The 18,932-nt window shown below is 36.5% G+C and overlaps 4 protein-coding genes and 3 non-coding genes across 7 annotated transcripts; 2 read left to right on the top strand and 5 right to left on the bottom strand.

The window, feature by feature from the left end:
* The first annotated feature begins 1,821 nt into the window (after positions 1-1,821).
* On the top strand, positions 1,822-3,332 carry LOC18011784 (thioredoxin-like 1-2, chloroplastic). Its single transcript, XM_006394443.2, has 5 exons — positions 1,822-1,924; positions 2,054-2,324; positions 2,428-2,619; positions 2,706-2,870; positions 2,966-3,332. The coding sequence occupies exons 1-5, from the start codon at positions 1,851-1,853 to the stop codon at positions 3,185-3,187; spliced, it is 924 nt and encodes a 307-aa protein (XP_006394505.2). The 5' UTR covers positions 1,822-1,850; the 3' UTR covers positions 3,188-3,332.
* A 215-nt stretch (positions 3,333-3,547) lies between these two features.
* Positions 3,548-3,622, bottom strand: LOC112083789. Its single transcript, XR_002897917.1, has one exon. It is a non-coding gene; the product is annotated as a small nucleolar RNA snoR124 (small nucleolar RNA).
* A 127-nt stretch (positions 3,623-3,749) lies between these two features.
* On the bottom strand, positions 3,750-3,834 carry LOC112083778. Its single transcript, XR_002897906.1, has one exon. It is a non-coding gene; the product is annotated as a small nucleolar RNA R44/J54/Z268 family (small nucleolar RNA).
* Positions 3,835-4,254: 420 nt separating this feature from the next.
* TRNAA-AGC lies at positions 4,255-4,327 on the top strand. The gene has a single exon. It is a non-coding gene; the product is annotated as a tRNA-Ala (tRNA).
* A 224-nt stretch (positions 4,328-4,551) lies between these two features.
* Positions 4,552-7,524, bottom strand: LOC18011676. The gene is made up of 15 exons (XM_006394442.2): positions 7,249-7,524; positions 7,075-7,155; positions 6,877-6,950; positions 6,741-6,774; positions 6,597-6,655; positions 6,388-6,502; positions 6,260-6,297; positions 6,060-6,157; positions 5,883-5,938; positions 5,562-5,808; positions 5,351-5,484; positions 5,207-5,263; positions 5,051-5,116; positions 4,895-4,969; positions 4,552-4,812 (listed from the first exon to the last, which is right to left on the bottom strand). The coding sequence occupies exons 1-15, from the start codon at positions 7,393-7,395 to the stop codon at positions 4,765-4,767; spliced, it is 1,329 nt and encodes a 442-aa protein (XP_006394504.1). The 5' UTR covers positions 7,396-7,524; the 3' UTR covers positions 4,552-4,764.
* Positions 7,525-8,019: 495 nt separating this feature from the next.
* LOC18011560 (structural maintenance of chromosomes protein 6B) lies at positions 8,020-15,616 on the bottom strand. Its single transcript, XM_006394441.2, has 28 exons — positions 15,382-15,616; positions 14,867-14,972; positions 14,567-14,700; positions 14,321-14,376; positions 14,084-14,170; positions 13,691-14,011; positions 13,186-13,305; positions 12,743-12,877; positions 12,545-12,621; positions 12,370-12,445; positions 12,161-12,235; positions 11,950-12,054; positions 11,595-11,764; positions 11,390-11,492; positions 11,185-11,297; positions 10,726-10,927; positions 10,444-10,575; positions 10,238-10,352; positions 10,020-10,105; positions 9,841-9,936; positions 9,468-9,604; positions 9,277-9,379; positions 9,112-9,191; positions 8,931-9,009; positions 8,786-8,843; positions 8,581-8,678; positions 8,388-8,482; positions 8,020-8,265 (listed from the first exon to the last, which is right to left on the bottom strand). The coding sequence occupies exons 1-28, from the start codon at positions 15,536-15,538 to the stop codon at positions 8,208-8,210; spliced, it is 3,174 nt and encodes a 1,057-aa protein (XP_006394503.1). The 5' UTR covers positions 15,539-15,616; the 3' UTR covers positions 8,020-8,207.
* A 318-nt stretch (positions 15,617-15,934) lies between these two features.
* LOC18011559 (terpenoid synthase 25) lies at positions 15,935-18,133 on the bottom strand. The gene is made up of 6 exons (XM_006394440.2): positions 17,891-18,133; positions 17,543-17,816; positions 17,091-17,463; positions 16,762-16,983; positions 16,552-16,690; positions 15,935-16,468 (listed from the first exon to the last, which is right to left on the bottom strand). The coding sequence occupies exons 1-6, from the start codon at positions 18,131-18,133 to the stop codon at positions 15,935-15,937; spliced, it is 1,785 nt and encodes a 594-aa protein (XP_006394502.2).
* Between the last annotated feature and the right edge of the window lie 799 nt (positions 18,134-18,932).

Genomic DNA, 18,932 nt, shown 5'->3' with positions numbered 1-18,932 from the left:
GGCAGAACCAACACCGTTTCATGCGATGAAATTACATAATCCGTAAGGTGGGCGTCTCTTCTATTTAGTCAACACCAACTATACGTAATTAAAACATGGATCTCACTAATTGACCTAAATCATAAAAGAGAGAAAAGTAGAAGAATATAGCATATTCCCTATAACTTTTCTTAAAAGCTTTAGTTTAGGCAAGTCAGAGTGAGAGGAGAAGAGTTCCCCATTACTTAGCCTGTTTTTTTTTTTCTTTTTCTTTTCTTTTCATTTTGACAATTATTTATCTAAACATAGTAAAAAGAAAGACTATCTACGCTTCTAAGTCTATAACAATATTATACGCACTAGAAACTAATTCCACCCTTATCATATAGGTTATAACTTTTCTGCTATAACAAATCTCATTTAATAATTCCACTCTTAATTGTTAATAAAAGTAATACGATTAAGTACACAAAATGTCAAACTAGTCGGTGATGTTTTCATTGGTGTAAAAATAATGTCACGGTGTTGGGGAAGAACCGAAGAACGGATCGAATAAAAGATTTGGTCGTCTAATAAAATTAAAATTCTGCTTGTAGAAAATGTTGCAAATTAGGTGGTAAGATAGCAACCAATATTTCTATTTAAGGAAAACATCCACAAAGACAAGACCACGTATTAGATCGCAATCCTTTCCTTTTGTTTTGTTTTGAACGATTTCATAATTTTGTATTCTTTTGAACTTTTGAGTTTTGACCACGTCTTCTTTGTTTTTCCTAAAACAATGGAACTTTAGGCGAATGACCACCTGTCTACATCTTGAAGAGTCTATGAGTATTGAGAAATAAGTATTAAACCAACGGGAGATTAAGTTGACCGGAGAGGTTCATGCTTTCGAGCCTTTGCATATATTTGTATTAAGTGGCATAAATGTACTGGTATCACCCTGTCATTTGAAGGAATTTTGACGCACAAGATCTAATCCGAGCCATAAAAGCAGAGAAGTACCATTAGGAAATGTAAGAAATTCTTTCCAAAATTAAATATAACTGTAGATGACCCAAACATTAAAAAAAAAACTGTTAGTCGGTGATGTGTTTGAATTCAGACAAAATAAATTGTATTACCATTGTTTTGGTTGGATCAAAGTCCTGTGGGCCGCATTTGATATCTATGGTACCATATATTTTAATGACAACAACACACAAACAAAAACTATGGGCTGCATTATCATTTCTTTGGTGAACTTTTCTATCTTATCCTGAGAAAAAACCAGTTGATGGATAATGCAAACAAATCCAAATTAAATGAATCACAGAAATGAATATATATATATATATTCTTAACATTAGATATTCATCCCATTTCCCAATCCTTTTCACAAACAAAGACGCTGAAAATATTTATCCAAATTTGTATGATTTTATTCTGTAATTAATTTAATATATTAGTAAGTTTATCTTCCAATTGGACTAATTATGCATTTTGCCCATTGTTGTATAAGCCAAGTGGGGGCCATCTGCCCATCCAACGAGGAAAACCCTCGAACACAGTCAGCAACACGTTTCATGCAACGACCCTGACTGTGATGTTTATTACTCCCTTCTCGTTAGGAAAAGTATATTGAAAAGAATATCAGTTACAACCAAAAAGGAAAAAGAGCTTTTTTTTTTTCATTTAATGGATAATCCTGGTAAATTCATAAGAGCAAGATTATCAAAAAAATCATCCAATCCTGATCTTTCAGATTACTGACAATTGACAAATGTCATTAAAAATCACGAAATTAGAGGGGAAACTGGATATGGAATTATGGATGAAGTCATAAAAAAATCGAGTTGGATATAGAAGGACCCACCTGCGAGTAAAGTCCAATGTTTTGTGTAAAAGGAGAAACAAGTTTCTGCATAAACTGTACCGAGAGTGTGTTCTTCATTGATATCGAGAGGTCAATAAAGTAACGTACTTTTGTGATTTTCTCATTCTCAAATCCTCTAAACTTTTTTCATCTCGAAACTTCCTTTCAGTTCCTTATCACAAATTGCTGAGTTTCTTTTGTTCTCTGGTATGATCAAAGATCTGAAACAGATTACAGAAACTGTCTCTTAATTTTCTTTAAGACGGACATGGATGCCATTTCATCTCTAACAACAGATGGTGGAGTTGCTGCTCAATTTTCTGGGATTCTACCTAGAACCAGTCATTGGTTTTGTCCATTTTCTCAGGAAAATAAATCAAAATCGAAACTTTTTCCGGTTATGAGCCTTGATTTGAAGGGACATCCCATGGCTTCAACAGATTTCACCAACCAGACCCTTGCCGCGTTTTCTTCTTCCTCTGTGGCTCCTGTAAGCAAAAGACATCTCTTTGTGTTACCTTTTTCTTGAATCCAGATCTTTTTGGCTTTGTAGATTCTTAAACAACCTGCTTGCTTAAAACGGTTCATTTCAGGCAAAGACACCATCATCATCAATTGGTATGAGTAGAGGAATGAGATGGTGGGAAAAGTCAACGGAACACAACATGTTAGAGATTCACTCTGCGAATCATATTGTTGACTCTTTATTATCTGCTGGAGATAGATTAGTTGTTCTTGATTTCTACTCTCCCGGTTGTGGTGGCTGCAAATCTCTCCACCCAAAGGTATGCATAGTCAAGAACTTCTTTCAGATTTTTCAATTAATTTGGTTTCTGTTTTGATATGTTTTTTTTTTTCTTTTATATAACAGATCTGTCAATTGGCTGAATCAAACCCGAATGTGATGTTTCTGAAAGTGAATCAAGAAGAGCTTAGAACAATGTGTCATGGTCTTAACGTTCACGTGCTTCCTTTCTTTAAGTTCTTTAGAGGAGCAGAGGGTAAACTATGTAGTTTCAGCTGCACTATTGCCACAGTAAGCAAATCAAATTATCGAAAACATTTTGTAGCTTTCAAGACAATGGCAATTAACAGTAATTATTTTGGATCTCCTATTGCTTGAAAATGCAGATCAATAAGCTCAAGAAAGCGTTGGAGAAGCACGGGAGCGAAAGATGCAGCCTCGGGCCAGCGAAAGGTTTAGACAACAAGGAACTCATAGCTTTAGCATCGGTGGGGGAACTGAAAATGAATCTGGATTCCTTAACAATGCATCAAGATTTGTTGTCATCATCGACAGCTAGCAACTTCTGTTATAAAACAGAGGAACAACATCAAAAGTTGGTGTTGTAAAAAGATATCTTTTCATTAGGGTTCTTATTGATTTGTAGATATGATTATTGGTTAGTATCATTGAGCTCTGTTTAAGTTCTAGGATTTGTTCTTTAAGCCATTACTAGCAATGCCAATTTCAATTAACTTCCAAGATTGAATCAAGCCGCACCTCAAAGGCTCAAACTTGTCTTATGATAACATTTTAATAATCTGGATCTTGGATTGGATCTTAAGATCAAGAATCAATATTGTTTAATTATATTAGAAACTCCTAAATAGGTATTTAGATTCACTCTGGGCCAAAGAGACAAAAGATTTTATTATCTCAAGGCTACTGGAAAATATTCATAATCGGATTAAGGGATAATTTCAAGGCTTTACCTCAGCATCAAGATTGTAATCACATATGTTTACACATCAGATCTGATGATTATTTGAATTCCATCATTGGTAAAGCCAAACACTTTCAATAAGTTATAAAAAGATTCGTTTTAACAAAAATTCAAAAAACAGCACAAAACCCCCTAATATTTAGATAAAAATAGATTTTTGAAAAACTGAAAGTAGAGAGAGAGTTGTTTATGCATCAGAGAGATTCCCATTATAGACTATAGTCAACACAGATAATTTCTGATGTCCCTGTCTGTTTAATCGTCACTTGCAAAGCACAACAAACCCAATTAACAAAAAAAGAAGCTTCAAAAACCAAAATCAGATAATACCCAGTTGGGAAAAAGACTTGAGCTTTACACTAAAATTGTTTTCACAAAGAGATTTCTAAGAGATATCCCCTCAAAATATAGTAAAAAGAATAAAATGTGTCGAGAACTTTCAGGAACTAAATCCTTTAATACTCAACTAGATGATATAAACAGGCAAACCAAGAATATGAAACCAAACAAGAAAAGAAACTAAGATTTTGATGAAGAAACAAATTTTTAGGTATTCACCGTTAAAAAGCAAGAAGAGAGACTGAATGATAGGGTTTAGGGTTTAGCTCGGACTTATAAAGAGGATTTTGGAAGAAGAGAGCTACTTTCTTAAATCATATAATAACTAACATAAATATGGAAACATTCAACAATGGGGATGTAGCTCAGATGGTAGAGCGCTCGCTTAGCATGCGAGAGGTACGGGGATCGATACCCCGCATCTCCATTCTTTTTACATTAATATATTTTTTTAATATGGTAAAATAATGTTTTCTGTTTAACAGACAGATAAAGGATAATAAGCACATTTGGAATTGGAAGATATCAACTCTGATAATTACTTGAAACTTTGCCAAGCAAGAAACTCGGTCCTTCAAATTTAAACAAGTTTTTTTTTCTGGATTAGGTCGTCATGCCTTAGAAGTAGCAATTGAGATAATTGAGATCAAGGTTTAATGGAGCGATGATACATTAATAAATTTTGTTCTCAACAAAAAGAAAGAAGTTTTAATAAAACACTTGACTGATTTCTTATCATTGAGTTCTTCCCTGTAAAAAACTCTGTTTTTAACAACTATATAACAAGTTCCTGTTCTCAGATTACAGTAGCAAGCTTCATCCTGAAAAAGATGCCTTTAGCCTCCTTGAGAATTCTTCTGCGTCTCACTTTGGCTTCTCATTTTCTGATGATCGAATCCCTTCTTCAATACGCTACAGAACACACGAAGAACATGATTACGGTTTTTGGTTGAGGATTCAGACTTTTAGAGCTACGAATTTTCTAGCTTCTTACCTGAAGAAGATAGTTGTGAAGCCAGTCCAGTGTCTGCGGGAATGTAGTGGCCGATATATTCACAACTGTCACTCCCTGGTTTACGCATAACAAGTGTTAGAACCGTGAAACCGGAAAGGTAGATAGATTCTGAGCGATGAAAGGACACCAACAAACCTGTGAATTGAAGGAACAAAGGTAGTCTTCAATGGTCTTTAGGTTTGTAATTAGCCTATCTTTCTCCTGCAAAAATAAAAGCAAGAGACAAAACCTATGTTCATACATTGATCAAGATCACTTTACTGAATTTTAAGCTTGAAGCTGTTTATATACCTTAGATGTATATTTATCTCCGGATGTACGGGAAGAGATCCACTCCTCTAGCAAAGCCTGACAAAATGAGATTATGAAAATCAAGAACTGAGAAAGACTAGTTTTCCGCGTCATATAGCTCGAAATTTACAAAACTTGATTCACCTTATGATCGAATTCAGCCATCTTTAGAACAATAGATATGACTATTGGTTCAGGGCCAGATTTCGCCTTTCCACTTCCGTCTGCAGATTTTCTTTTCTTTTCAGCTTCTTTTGAAGTTTCGGCTGCACACACACCTGAAACGAAAATAAAACTATACATTATACAGAAGCGAATGCAAGCAACTTCATAGAAAGAAAGTTTTAAACAATACCATCGATTTTACACTGTGTAACTTTCTCTGATACTTGTTCCACAGATGTCATGGCTTCAGCCTGAGAATGGGGTGGTTTCGTAGGATTATTGTCGGTTTCTTTAGTGTTTGAAGAACCTGCCTCGGGATTTTTGTCCGAGGTTACATCTTCTGAAGAGTTTGGTTCTTTGCTACTCTTGTTGGGATCATTAGATGGAGCTTTGTTCTCATCATTCATTAAGTATATGCTTGGATCTAAATGTCTTCCCTGTGATTATTCAGCCAAGGTTAGAAAACAAGTGTAGTTGCCGAAACGTAATCCAGACGTATGGAGCAGTTTACCTCAATTATAATAGGTTTCCCATCTTTCATTGCTTTCTTTAAATCACCAGCAAGTCCTAAGCAACCACAAACCATTTGGGATTCCAAAAACAAAACAAAAAAAGATAAGAATCCACAAACACAGAGTGTAAACAAAAGCAAATGAATAATGCGGTTTCTAAAAGCTAAAGGAAGTACCTTTTCGAACAATTCTGCATTCTCTACAGAATTCGGTTATCAACTCCTCTGACGAGCCGAATTCTCGAGTCCACACAGGGGTTGATGTCAACGGAGCACTAAATTAAACAGAGATAAACGTGTTTATGCGATAATGCTTTTGCATAACTTTAAGACTAGAAGATAAGAACGGACAAAAGTAGATAAAAGCAAAAACTTACTCAGTTGCTGTGCGAAGCAGCTCATATACCATGTCAGTCTGTGATAAAAAATAGCACATAAGAACAACAAAAGACAAGAGAAATGAGAAGGAACAAACTGAGGAACGGGTATTGAGTTGAGTAGATACATGTAAAACGTTTGGTAAATTTAGTCTTTGAGCAAGTTGTGTAGCTATTGTAGACTTCCCGACACAGGCTGTTCCACAAACAAGTATGACAAGAGGTACTCTCTGATGATGAAACCTAAAACCCCCAAAAACAATAAAGTATGAAACTTTGAAAAGCAAAAAAAAAAAAGGAATTTCCGAACCAGACAAAACATTTTTAGTGTATCTACTTTGTCATCATATTGTAGCGATTAATGTACTCCTCCCCGTAACCACGTCGCTCCATAAGCTGCAGGATTGCAATCACTATCATAGTAAGTAAACGTTCATAAGACATGTTGCATCATAAACAGAGAAAAATATAAAGTATGCACCTTAAACAAACTGGTTTCCAAATCGGACTGAGACCTGCAAAGAGAAACGAAGTGAATTATGTACATACAACATCGAGACTATGTAAAATTTTCATCGATATAGAAGATGAAGACCAATTGTGGCAAAAGGGCATACACATCCAGAAGGCTGTTATCAATCAGAAGCTTCTTGAGTTCAAGAGAAATCTTTACGGCTACATGATTTGGGATCTGAAATCCAATCGGCAAAATGTTTCACCAGTGTTATGGAGAATCAATTCAGTACCAGCTCTTAGAATCTAAGAACACTATTCAACAAAAGATATGAGAAGCTTGGTGTTTAAATTGAACAAACCTTAGTTACAGTTAACATTCTGCAGACTAAGAACCGAGACAGGACATAGTAGTGATCGGCATCTCCAAGCCATACCTTCACCTGAAAATTTGTCGTCAGAAAAAAAGCTCCAATTCAAATTATTGATGATTGAAAGTCAATTCATTATATATAATATATATAAAAAAATCGAACCTTGACGAAATCGTACTTAGAAGAAGCGTTTCGAGGAGAAGAAGGAACAGAAGAGAATGGTCGGATATTGATTTCTCTAGGTTCGTCTTCACCATTAGGGTTGTTTGTTGATCTTGACGAACCGGAAGATTCCTCTCTGTCCTTCATCTTCAAATTTGCAATATGTTGACGGAGAAGAAGAAGTTTTTTTTAGTCTTCAAAATCTCGATCGCTCTTAATACTCTGTTGATGTTTCCGACATCTGAATAAGAGTTTTCTAGTTTCCTAACCTTTTACGGACTGTCTTTTTTTTTGTTGTACTTAATTAACGATAATTATGGTTATTGGCCCATATTCAGAATTGAGTCCACGTTTAGTTGGGCCAGCCCATAAATGATAGATAAAATAACCCAGTATTTTTTTTTCTAATGTAAATCTAAGTGATAATATATTGGCTTAATCCAAAAAAAAAAAAAAAAAAAAAACCGAAACCTATGGACATTTTATGCTCATTCTCAGGCACAAGCAATTTGGGTTAATCGATGTAGCATCCGCAAAATATCAGGAAAAACAAATTTGTATGCTAAATTTAATTTAATTTGATGTTTGTGATCACTTGTAGTCTGCAATTATTGATTGCTTTATCTCTTGTTAGATATTAAATGATGGTTTAAAACCAAAAAAAAAGATGGTTGAATGTAAACGTTCTTATAGTTCATGGAATAGATGGAATACTACATCTAAACGGCTATGGTAGAAGCCAATGGATTTTTTTTCCCTTAGTTTTTGGCAGAAGATACTAGAGAAATTGAATTAAGACTGACCACAGTGTATTTAATAATTTACAAAATCATGAGCATCTCTTTCCAGAAATTAGAAACTTGTATGAGATACGTTTTTACTTTCTTATAAATCCAGATAGTAACTAAAAAAACAATAAGATAAAAATATATTACATAGAAAGAGAGGTTCTTTCAAGTTCAAGAACGAGGAGCAGCCATTTGCTGCTTCTTTATCCTCTCGTGCGACTTCACCATGCTGTAACAGAACACGAGAGAGAGAGAGAGAGAGAGAGAGAGAGAGAGAGAGAGAGGATGAGTTTGATCCAAGCATCCACTTCACAAACAGAGTTCCAAGGTGTTGAAAACTAATCTGTTTACCTGATATCATGAGGAGTGATGAACATCCACTGTGATCCTTGTGCAATCGCAAAATCCACCAGCGCGTCCAAACTGATTTTCCGGCTGACTGCATCCTGAATTTCCAGAATCGACAAGTTACAAATGTTTGTTTCAATAGGTATTATCCCAATGTAATGCTTGTAAAGAGAGGATTCTTGGAAGGACTTAATACCATAAACACATCAAACTCATCCATTGCTCGAAATGGGGCTTCTGTCATCTCGTGAAGAGCTAATGCAAAGCACAAGGTTGAGAACGAGCGTTCTCCCCCTGGAAATTATATGACAAGACATTACCAATGGCCAATATAGGAAATCTCAACTTAGCAATGAGTTACATAGGTTGGAATTTTTTTTGGGTGGAGGAGGAGGCAGCACCTGAAAGACCTTTAGTGTCTCGAACAGCTTTACTTGTTGCATCTTGAGGCATTTTAACCTGTCGAAAAAGAAAAGCCATCAATCAGATAATGTAATTATATGGACACGTTAATCGCAAATACTGTAGCATAGCAGTGTCAACTACCTCTATGGACAAAGTTTTATTTTCATAACTGACTTTGATGTGTCCACTGATACCTTTCTTTCCCAAGTGAGCGTTGAATCTGATTTGAAGAGCAACATCAAATAAAGCTCCATATGGAAAAAAACAAAAAATATACTAGATCTCAAGATACAACCGAACTACAATGGGGAAAGCAACTTACTGCCATGTTAGCTGGCGACGAAGAAGAGATGCATTCCTTTGAAACTTTCCCCACCGTGAATCTAGAGCATTCTTGCAGGCCTGATCAATCAGTAACGAATACGTTCAGTGATGCAGATATAACAACACATACAGCTTTAACATAAACAGATCTGCAAGGCTATACCATGAGTTTTTCTCGATGGTCTTGATAGATTTTGCGCTTCTTTGCAATCTTTCGTTCTAGTTTCTCATACATCATCCTAAGGTCATCGATTGATTCAGAAAACCTGCACCACAAAATTGAAGCATGCGCTTTACTCTCACAGGTACTTTCTGTGTGAAGGTAAAGCTGAAAGGCAATACTAAAATACACACTGCTGATTCTCTCGATGAAGTCTCTGATTCATCCTGTTAATCTGAGCACTGAGTTGCTCAGGAGTACTCCCATCCCAGGGCCCCAAAGATTTGATCTCACTCTCAGGACAAATTTCAGAGGCCTTCTGGTCGCTCTCCTGAAATTCAAGCACATGTAATTGGCTACCACAAGATTAAATGGCACAAAAAGGGCCTGAGAAATACTACAAGAAGATAAAAATTCTATAGCAAAGACACGTTAGTCTAATAGCCAAGTTCCATTGACTAGACAACATGGCATACCAGATTTCAACCCGGCCAGGGTTTAAAAGAGATAAATATACATATATATGCAATATCACCCTAATGCTATGTCATAATTACTTATACATACCTTCCGCTTATTTTTAAGCTCCTCGTAATTAGCCTCAGCCTCCTTAATATCCGGTAGGACCTTGTTTTTCATTATGTTCTCGTAATGGATTTTCTCCTGAATTAGAATCACGCTCACTTTCTGTATGTAAATCAACTAAAAAAAACATCAAAATCTTTACGTTAGGGCAAGAAGGGTACCGCTTCAGCAGACAGAAGGTCTTTCTCGATCTTCTTTAGCTCGTTCTCTGCTTCCTCAAAGGCATCAATTTCACCCTTGGCTGACTCTTCATGCACGATTCGGATAAAATGTAAGAATAAAGTCGGTCAGTCAATCAAGATGATAAATATTCATGTTCGATCACAAATCAAGGAAAAGATACTTGTTTTTCAGAAACAGTGGTCTATCACAGACATACCACGTAAATTCTCGAATGAAGCATTAAGTTTATTAGCCGTTACTTCAGCTTCTTTCAAGCAGTTTTGGAGTTTCTCCAGGAAAGCTTCTTTCTCCTCTATCTCTTCTCGGTCTTTCTGATATAGTAATTAGAAAAAAGTGCCCGACTTAAGGGATGCTACTTAGGCGAAACCAATGACAATGCAATAGGTTCACCGACAAACTAACCATGATTTCAAGTTGAAGCTCATTAACACTTGAAGAAGGTGATGCTTCAGTCTCAGCAGCGACTGTATTTTTCAAATCTTGCATCTCGAGTTCCTTTGTTGTTAAACTTTTCTCTGCTTGGCTTCGGTGCCTCTGTATAAACCAAATAAAGAAAAATATGCAAAATGGTTATGAACGAGCAAACTAAAGCTTTGTAAGATAATCATTTCAGTTAGGATGCTTAAAGACTGGGAACTCTAGTTTCGACATGTCTACTGGATTAACTCAATGAATTTACATTACCTTCAGTGTGCGCATTTTCAACTCAAGTTCCTCGAGATTCTCCCCTGCTTCCCTCTTACGTATCATGCATTGATTTATCTCGCTTTGTTTTTCTGAGGCCTCTATTCCAAGATCCTTGATCTGGTCATCAAAAGAAGCACAGAGCCGCGTAGGTCTACGAGAAGAAAGGGGAAGGGTTGTCTGAACTGACCCACGAAAAAACCTGAGGTAAGAGTAGATAAATTAGTGAAAGGACTGAGGAAGATCGTCCTATATCCTCTAGATGGTCTCAAGTCAATCACTTTTCATGTTTGTCATATAGTAGAAAACTTGGAGAAATCCAGAGAAACTGGGGAATTATGTCATCGTTCAAAATTGTATTTCAAAAAAAAAAGTGATCTCCGGCCCTGCAAAAGATATGTTCTTGTTTGCAAGTGAAGATATACGGGACTGTCCATGCCAATTCATAACATTACTTACATTCGGAATCCATCTAAAGTGAAAACTTCCTTCAGATTTGAGAGCCTTTTCCCAAAGGCCACTGCCGTCCCCACGTCATAGTTCTCTGCAAGCACTTGCCTCTCAACACCACTCTGAATATCCATGAAACAAGAGCAAATATTGAATATCGCTGTAACAATGAAGAAAATTAGTAAGTAAAGGAAAAATTTGAAAGTTAAATTACCACATCCACCAAGACATTAAGAACGGTTGGATTATCAGAATGCAAGACAGAGAGAATAGTTGGGTGTTCTGTCTGAGGAATCATGTGCCGTGGTATATTTAACCTGCATAAATGATTATTTAACAAATATATGCGTTACAAAGCTACCCATTCATCAATGCTAAAGGTTGAAAGAAAATATTAAAATGCTTATTAGATTTTGAACCTTGGTCTCGAAAAGTCATAGATGATAATCTTAAGGTTTCTATAATTGGCTTCATTTGCACAGCCTCTTAGAGTGAGCGAATCTTTATGGTCAGTCACAATGAACGCATTTAATAAATTTCCAAGAGCTTGTTCAACTGTAGACGCCCATTTATTGCCATTGATCAACCTCTGCAGAACATCAGAGTATTAAAAGAGATTTTTCGATCCCAAAAAATATTCATATTAGAAAAATGTTGCTACAACACTTGAAAATGTCAGTTTCTTCTTGAGCTATGCATGGTCAAATATCAGACAACATGTGAACTAAATTTGTTTAGTGCACATATATGCAAAAGAAAAAAATAGAACCTCACCACATGGGAGCCAATAGGACCAATTGGTGGCTTTCTGAACCTACGATGATGTCTCTCAATAGCCTGCAGAAGATTAATGACTTTATCTCCTCCAAATGCAGTAACCTAGCGAGCATGCATGTATATTATACGCCTCTTAGATTTTACCGAAAAAGGTTTGACAATTTTCAGTTGAAACACCAAATAACGTGACTAAACATGTAAGCCGCACCTTGTTTGTTTGATGTTTCTTCAGATCATGAATATTAGAGTTTATGATTCTTTGTCTCTTTTGATGGTCTCTAATCTAGAATCCAAAAGGCCAAGGAAATGAACAAGATGTTAATTACAATATTAAAGCAATCTGCAAATAAAACTGATTAAATTCTAAGACTAAACATTATGCTGGAATGTAAGTAACAGATATAAGCATCGATGTACCATATCCTCGATGTGTTCCATCTCTTTTCTTCCAGCTGACGCTTTTTCCAATAAGGAAGTCTCTTCCTCTTTCAATCTAAAGTATCCAATAGTTAATAAATGTCTGAAGACGAATAGACTACTACAGAAGACAGATAGGCACATGAAAAGGAAATAGAAAAATTAAAATCATAACCTGGAAAGCAATGTTTCAGCTTTCTCAACCTCCTGCTCCAGATACTTCAGTTTCTCCTCGATTTCAGATTGTTCAGCCTGCATCATTATCAACCTATGAGAAAGTTACCCAGATAAATCTGTACATGCACACTTGAGCACAAAACAAGGATGACAGTTTTTAGTTTGATAGATATTTTCAGTGATCAATGTAGAGGACCTGAGTGTTTCTCATTGTCTGTTCATTGATATCTCCAACCTGCCGTTCAAGCCTTCTAACACGATCCTTAATCTTGTGAACATTATTGCGCTTATGATTGTATTCTTCTTCTAGCGCAATCTTTTCTCGTGCAGCCTACAATAAGAATTGACATTACGAACAAACAAGATATGTCAAAAACACGCATACACAATGTAATAAAAGTACCGAAAGTAAATTTTCCAAACTAAATCACGTAAAAAAAAAATATCATGCTGTTCAAGTTGAGAAAAATGATGCATATTTGAGCATTGCAACGCATTTGGTAAATTCTCATTTGCCTTCTTCTTTTACAAGCACTGAACCTAAAAATATATGTATGTTGTTAAATATGGGAGGATAAATTGTCAATTCTATACGAAAAATCCCAGCCACTAGACCCTTCTTAAACTAATTTTACAAACCGTCTTGGCTGATTGGTGACAACTCTCTATCTCTCTCTTCATCGCAGTTGATTCATCCATCAGACATGCAACTTGAGCTTTCTTCTTGGTCAAGCGATCCCTTAATGATTCCACTTTACCCTACAGAAATGGTCAGTTAAAATCAAACAGTTTGTGTCAGAACAAATAAGCATATATTTAGCCATGTGTAGATATCTCTCTAAAATAAGGCAGGTTACAAGGTCACGCTCTAAGCAAATCGAACATTTTGGAGGTAAAACCTCGCCTAAAGTTATGGAACCAAGATATTATGCCATAACCATTGAGAATGCTTTAGGGTGGAAATACCTCAAGAATTCACCTAATCAAACCCGCACTTTTTATAAATCTAACAAATTTCATTATTATCTTACGACGCCTGGGTTGGATATCAGGGAGAGGTTAAAACTTGTAATGCACCCCAGCATCTGTAACTTTCGATTTTCAACAGCCATCCAAATTTCAGATAATGGAAAGTATGACTTACCAGTTCCCAATCTATTTTAGCTTGGCAAGTAGGTATACGTTCTTTAAGCTTCACAATCTTCTCAGTTTGTTCCTGGAGCTGCCTATCCACATCATACACCCATGACCAAGCAAGTTTCTTTTTCAACTGCTGCAACTTTAGAGCTATTTCTTCAACTTGTTCCATATTCTTAATCTTTCCACGCAATTCACCGATCTCCTTTTCTATTGGTTTTATTGTCTCCTCCATTTCATCGACTATCGCAGTAGCAGAATTCAAGTGCTCATAGATACTTTGGAGAAGATCATTAACTTGCTGAAGAAGGGTTGCCTTAAAAAAGAACTAAAAAACAGAAAATTTAAGTCAAAACATCAACATGGTTGACTTTGATATATAGCACTTCACAGGAGATACCTTGAATTTGTCTTTGTCATTTCCAGAATGTAAGAACTCCCTGCTCTTGTCTTGACTCATTACCACGCATGGATTTTCAACATCAATCTACAATTGTATAATATAAGACAGATCCAGCAATGGATATGCCAATATGGCTGGTATAATTATAAATTGTATACAAGACCAGAAATAAAAAAAGTATTTCTGATATTACGTAATAATACTTCTAAATTTGAATGAAAGACCAAAACTCACATTATAATGTTCAACAAGTTCCCGTAGCTCCTCCTTTCGGCTACATACTTTTTTTCCTGCAGAACACAGGTTAAAAATAAGTAAACAGAAAACCTTTTGAATCAATGAATTTATATATAACACACAGAAAGAGTTGGTGGAGATGAGAATAAGAACGGAGACAGTAATCACAACAAGCACCACGCGGGCTATGAGAAAAATTGTAACTCAAACCACAAAGAGAGAGTAGAGCTACGGGGAACTAACCGTCATGATCCTTGAGAATGGTAGAACTAGTAGACTCAGTTATCCTACGTTCGATAATTATGATGTCACCATATATGTCAGGCTTAAAAGCATCTTCTCCTTGGTTTTTCATTTCTACATGGACAACAGCGTAGCTGCAACAAAATCCCAACGAGGTTGGAAGTTTTCAGTCACTCTTACCATTAATCTCGACAAGAAGCAATTTCCTAAGCATGACAAGAGATAATAACGCGGCACTAAAAATGTGCTTTTGAGCTGTTTCCAACCTGCAACCTTGAATTTTTAGATAAATGTACAAACCTGCATCCAGTTTTTATAAAATCCTTCAGAGTGGAAGCTCTCTGAGTCCCTTTTGCTCGACACCCGAATGCAACACATAGAGCAGTCAATATTGCACTCTTACCACCTGAAATTTTACCACCAAAAGAAATTAGCTTTCAACTTTCCGGGAAAGATCATAGAGCGAGAAAAGCTTAACCATTACATAGACTATCTGACGCCAAAAAAAATATTTGGATTGCCGTTTGACATTCCATGAAGCTGACACCTTTCTAAAATTTTTGATCAAAAGTCCCGATTAAATTCTTAAGCATGACTTTACGACCATCCTAGATAAACCAATTCTAAATCAAAGGAAAGAGATATGTCCACTAGCTTAGCTTCCAACGAGAACCAAAACATTGAACCTGAACTGAGTTTTCAAAGATCAGAATTCAAACTTCGGCGAAACCCAATCCCCAATAAGGTATGCGTATGTAAATTCAGTCGATTTAAGAGCTAAAGATCAAATTTTCAGAGACGAAATAAATACTTACTTCCGTTTTGGCCAGTGATGAAATTGACCCACTCGCCAAACTCGATCTGGAGATTACTATGGCACATGAAATTCTCAAGCTTAATTCTAAGTATCGTACCCGACCCAGAACGCTGTTTGATGAAGGAATCACTGGGTCGAGCCGCAGATTTTGCCATGGCTGTCGCGCTCTAGGGTTTCACACTCCGGCTGATTTCGAGGAAACAAATTAGAAAGAGGAAAGAGAGGTGGCCATTCATGGGGGGTGTGCTTAGGGCGGGAAAGAGAGAGAGGCTATTCTACGTCGCGTGGTATGCTAATTATGTCCGTGTCGACCGTCCGATCTTATCACGAACAAAATTGGGCCTTAAAATCACCTTAACATGGGCCTTAGTAGCCACATTGCTTGCCAGCCCAATAGACTCGTTTTATTATTTTTTCCATTTGTATTAGTTTATATTTAAAAAAAAAAAAATAGCATAACACAACTTGAAATACAGATAGAGATGTTCAGTTGATCACAATTCACAAAGCATGACGAGTCATGAGAACCAATGATCACACATATACGAAATTTATGAAAACAAAGAAGTAAAGTGGGCTTTGAGAGTTTCATCTGGATGACCAAATCCATCACCATCCTTGTAAAACAAAACGACCACACGTGCAATATTGAAGACTCGCACTAGAACCTGGCGTGGCACAGTAGATGAGGCACTAAAGAACTCATCCATCATGATCTCATGGTGATCCTTAATCATCATCTTCAATTCTCTAACCGCTTCTTCTTGACTAACACCATGTTGCTTCATGTAACAGTTGACTCCATTGGCCACCTCTCCTCTCTCCAATTCTTCCTCGAACGTGGTTATGTCGTTCATCAGACGAAACACGACATTTAAAGCTAGGATGACTTTGGTTCTGGATGCTAACCACCCGTACATTATCTTCTCATCGCAATCTTCCATCCCTAGGAAGCTGTAGAGTGCCATGTCATCCATTGCGCCTGTGACGATTCCAACCTCCATGTACTCCTCAAAACTTGGCACGTGACTTGCTCGTGCCCATTTTGCTATCTCTAGATACCCTTTCTTCGCCAGGCTCTTTATCTATGTTACACACATGACACAATATAATGTTACTTTTGTTATACCTTCCATATTGTTTTCTCTCATAACCAACACTTACGTACCTCATCTATTGTCGGTGCCACACCGCCATGTCTTCCTAGCGAACCCATTTCTTGTTTGATGTCTTTTATAATATCCCACAAATTTCGGAAAAGAATTCGCATATAACTTGGTAGATCGTCAATGGCTCCAATATCCCACCTAGCCATTAACTCTATATAAAGAACTAGATAGAGATAACATATCCAACAAGAAAAAAAGATAGTAAGTACCTTTGCAAAGCATCAGTGAAACTTATAACTTCGGGAAGAGTGGCATAGGCGTCATATGTGTCATCAACAAGCGTCATGATCATAGAAATTTTAGTGCCGATAATTCTTGCAAGGGAATATCGTGGCTCGAAAGATATTCCCATCATGCCGAAATAGCACTCCACATTTCTATCACGAAAGGTAAAAGGCAGTTTAGACGCAAGATCTTGCTCCTTCCACCATCTACAATAAGCAGAAACTACATATATAAAATGATCAAGAAAGATATAAAAAAAAGATCCAAGTTATATATATGTGATTTGTGAGAAGGCTACAATGTAGTTACTTACTTAGTGACAGCTTTGAGCTCTTTGTCGAAATGCAGCTGGCAATAGCTGAAGTTTAGTTTCGCAAACTTGAGCAGCTTCTCCTCGTGATCTTCTTCTTGTTCGTAAAATGAGATATATTCTCTAGCAACCGCTATTTCTACGCAATGATATCGAGGTATGTACAATGCGTTTTGTATATGCTTGGAGAGATGTGGTTGATCAGTATTCGTCACTGACAAGTGATTCCTAGTGAAAGTCCTCGCTTCCTCCATTATATCCTCATCTTTTTTTTTGAGATACGACGCTTGGTACAACTTCAACATCCCTCTAACATCTTCAACTAGATCCTCGTTGAACTCTCCATCATGTTTGCCTTTGAATCTTTCGAACACATCTATAACGAAACCGAAATATATATACGTGTGAATCAAGTATATTGGTGTGACCATGCTCTGATATATATAAGGTCATACCACAAGACATTTTGTGACCGTACAATCTGAAAACTTCAAACATAGTCGAGATTGTTTCCAGGTTATCTTCCTCGGCAATTAGGCCTTCCAGCTTCCCAAAAGCCTTGTTTAGAATCTCTTCGATTTCTTCTTCGAAGTAATGGGAGATTGCAAGACTGATAAGCAAGTGAATGAGGTGAATCTTCTCCCTCTCACATGTGTGAGGTAACATGAGCATGTCTCTCACGTGCGGCTTCATATCCGATTCAATCTCATGCTTAATTGCATCGAATTCCTACAAAATATATGATATAAGAAACTTATGTTTGAAAGCACATGTGGTTCGTGTCGTGTCTATGTATAACTTACAGAACCATCAACGGGGATCAAGAAGAAGTGATCTCCTAGAATAGTGGGAGTAAACGGAGCCAAGGGACGAGTACTCTCAAGATCGCCACTAGTAGCCATTGCACAAAACGAAACTTGTTTTGTTGGTTTTCGAGAAAGAGTTTTGTTTTGAAGCAAACGGCGAGGACAAAGAAATTGCTCGGTCTTCTTACGACAGAGAGGGACTTTGTGAACGTGAGCAAGAGTTTTAGGACTAAAACTCATCATTCTTGATGTCGATGAAAAGATAGACATGAGATAGTCTCTACTCTGCTTTATATTTTGATGATGGATTGGATGGTTCACCTTGCTTTCACATCTCTACTACGCTTTAAATAGATCCGAGATATAGTGGAGAGGACCGTGATTTTTTTTGGATAGAATTGTCACAATTTTCTTTTTTCTTTTCCAACTTTGTGTAAACATGAAAAAATACAATTATGAGTCTATGACTAACGGTAGAAATATGCTCCATTAATGGACTAGTATTTTTAATTTACGAATGTCAGATAGCTGCATTGATATTTCTGACATGCAACATATTGTAAGTCAAATCTAGACTGTTTGATTGGTATTTGTGTTAGAGGATAAAACATTTAACGTAAGACTTAAATGATTTGATAATAATTAATCCAAAAGTCCAAATTCCAACTCCTTTAACTCACATGGGGAATCTTTCTACGCCACCATAAATTAGTTAAAATTACTATTATGGAAATTTCTCACATGTGATCCAAGAAAATCTCAGATGTTCATTAATTGAGGAATTTACCGTGCTCGTATTGCACAACCACTAGCTTTTCTTCCCATGTGCAAACATCACTGATATCTCATATATTGATAGAAATTTGTTACTAAAATTATGGTAGTATGATCCAAATCACAAAAAATTACGTAAATTACATTATCTAGATTTGATTACATCATAGATGATTTAATATATATATAGATGATTATATATATATATATAGGGGGGGGGGCAGAGGTTGAGCAAAAGGGACTTGTAAGGAGTCAGGACAATAGA

Source organism: Eutrema salsugineum, unplaced genomic scaffold, assembly GCF_000478725.1.
Source record: "Eutrema salsugineum unplaced genomic scaffold, Eutsalg1_0 scaffold_6, whole genome shotgun sequence".
NCBI lineage: Eukaryota > Viridiplantae > Streptophyta > Magnoliopsida > Brassicales > Brassicaceae > Eutrema > Eutrema salsugineum.
The sequence above is the reverse complement of the archived record's forward strand: the minus strand, read 5'-3'. Positions and strand labels throughout refer to the sequence as shown.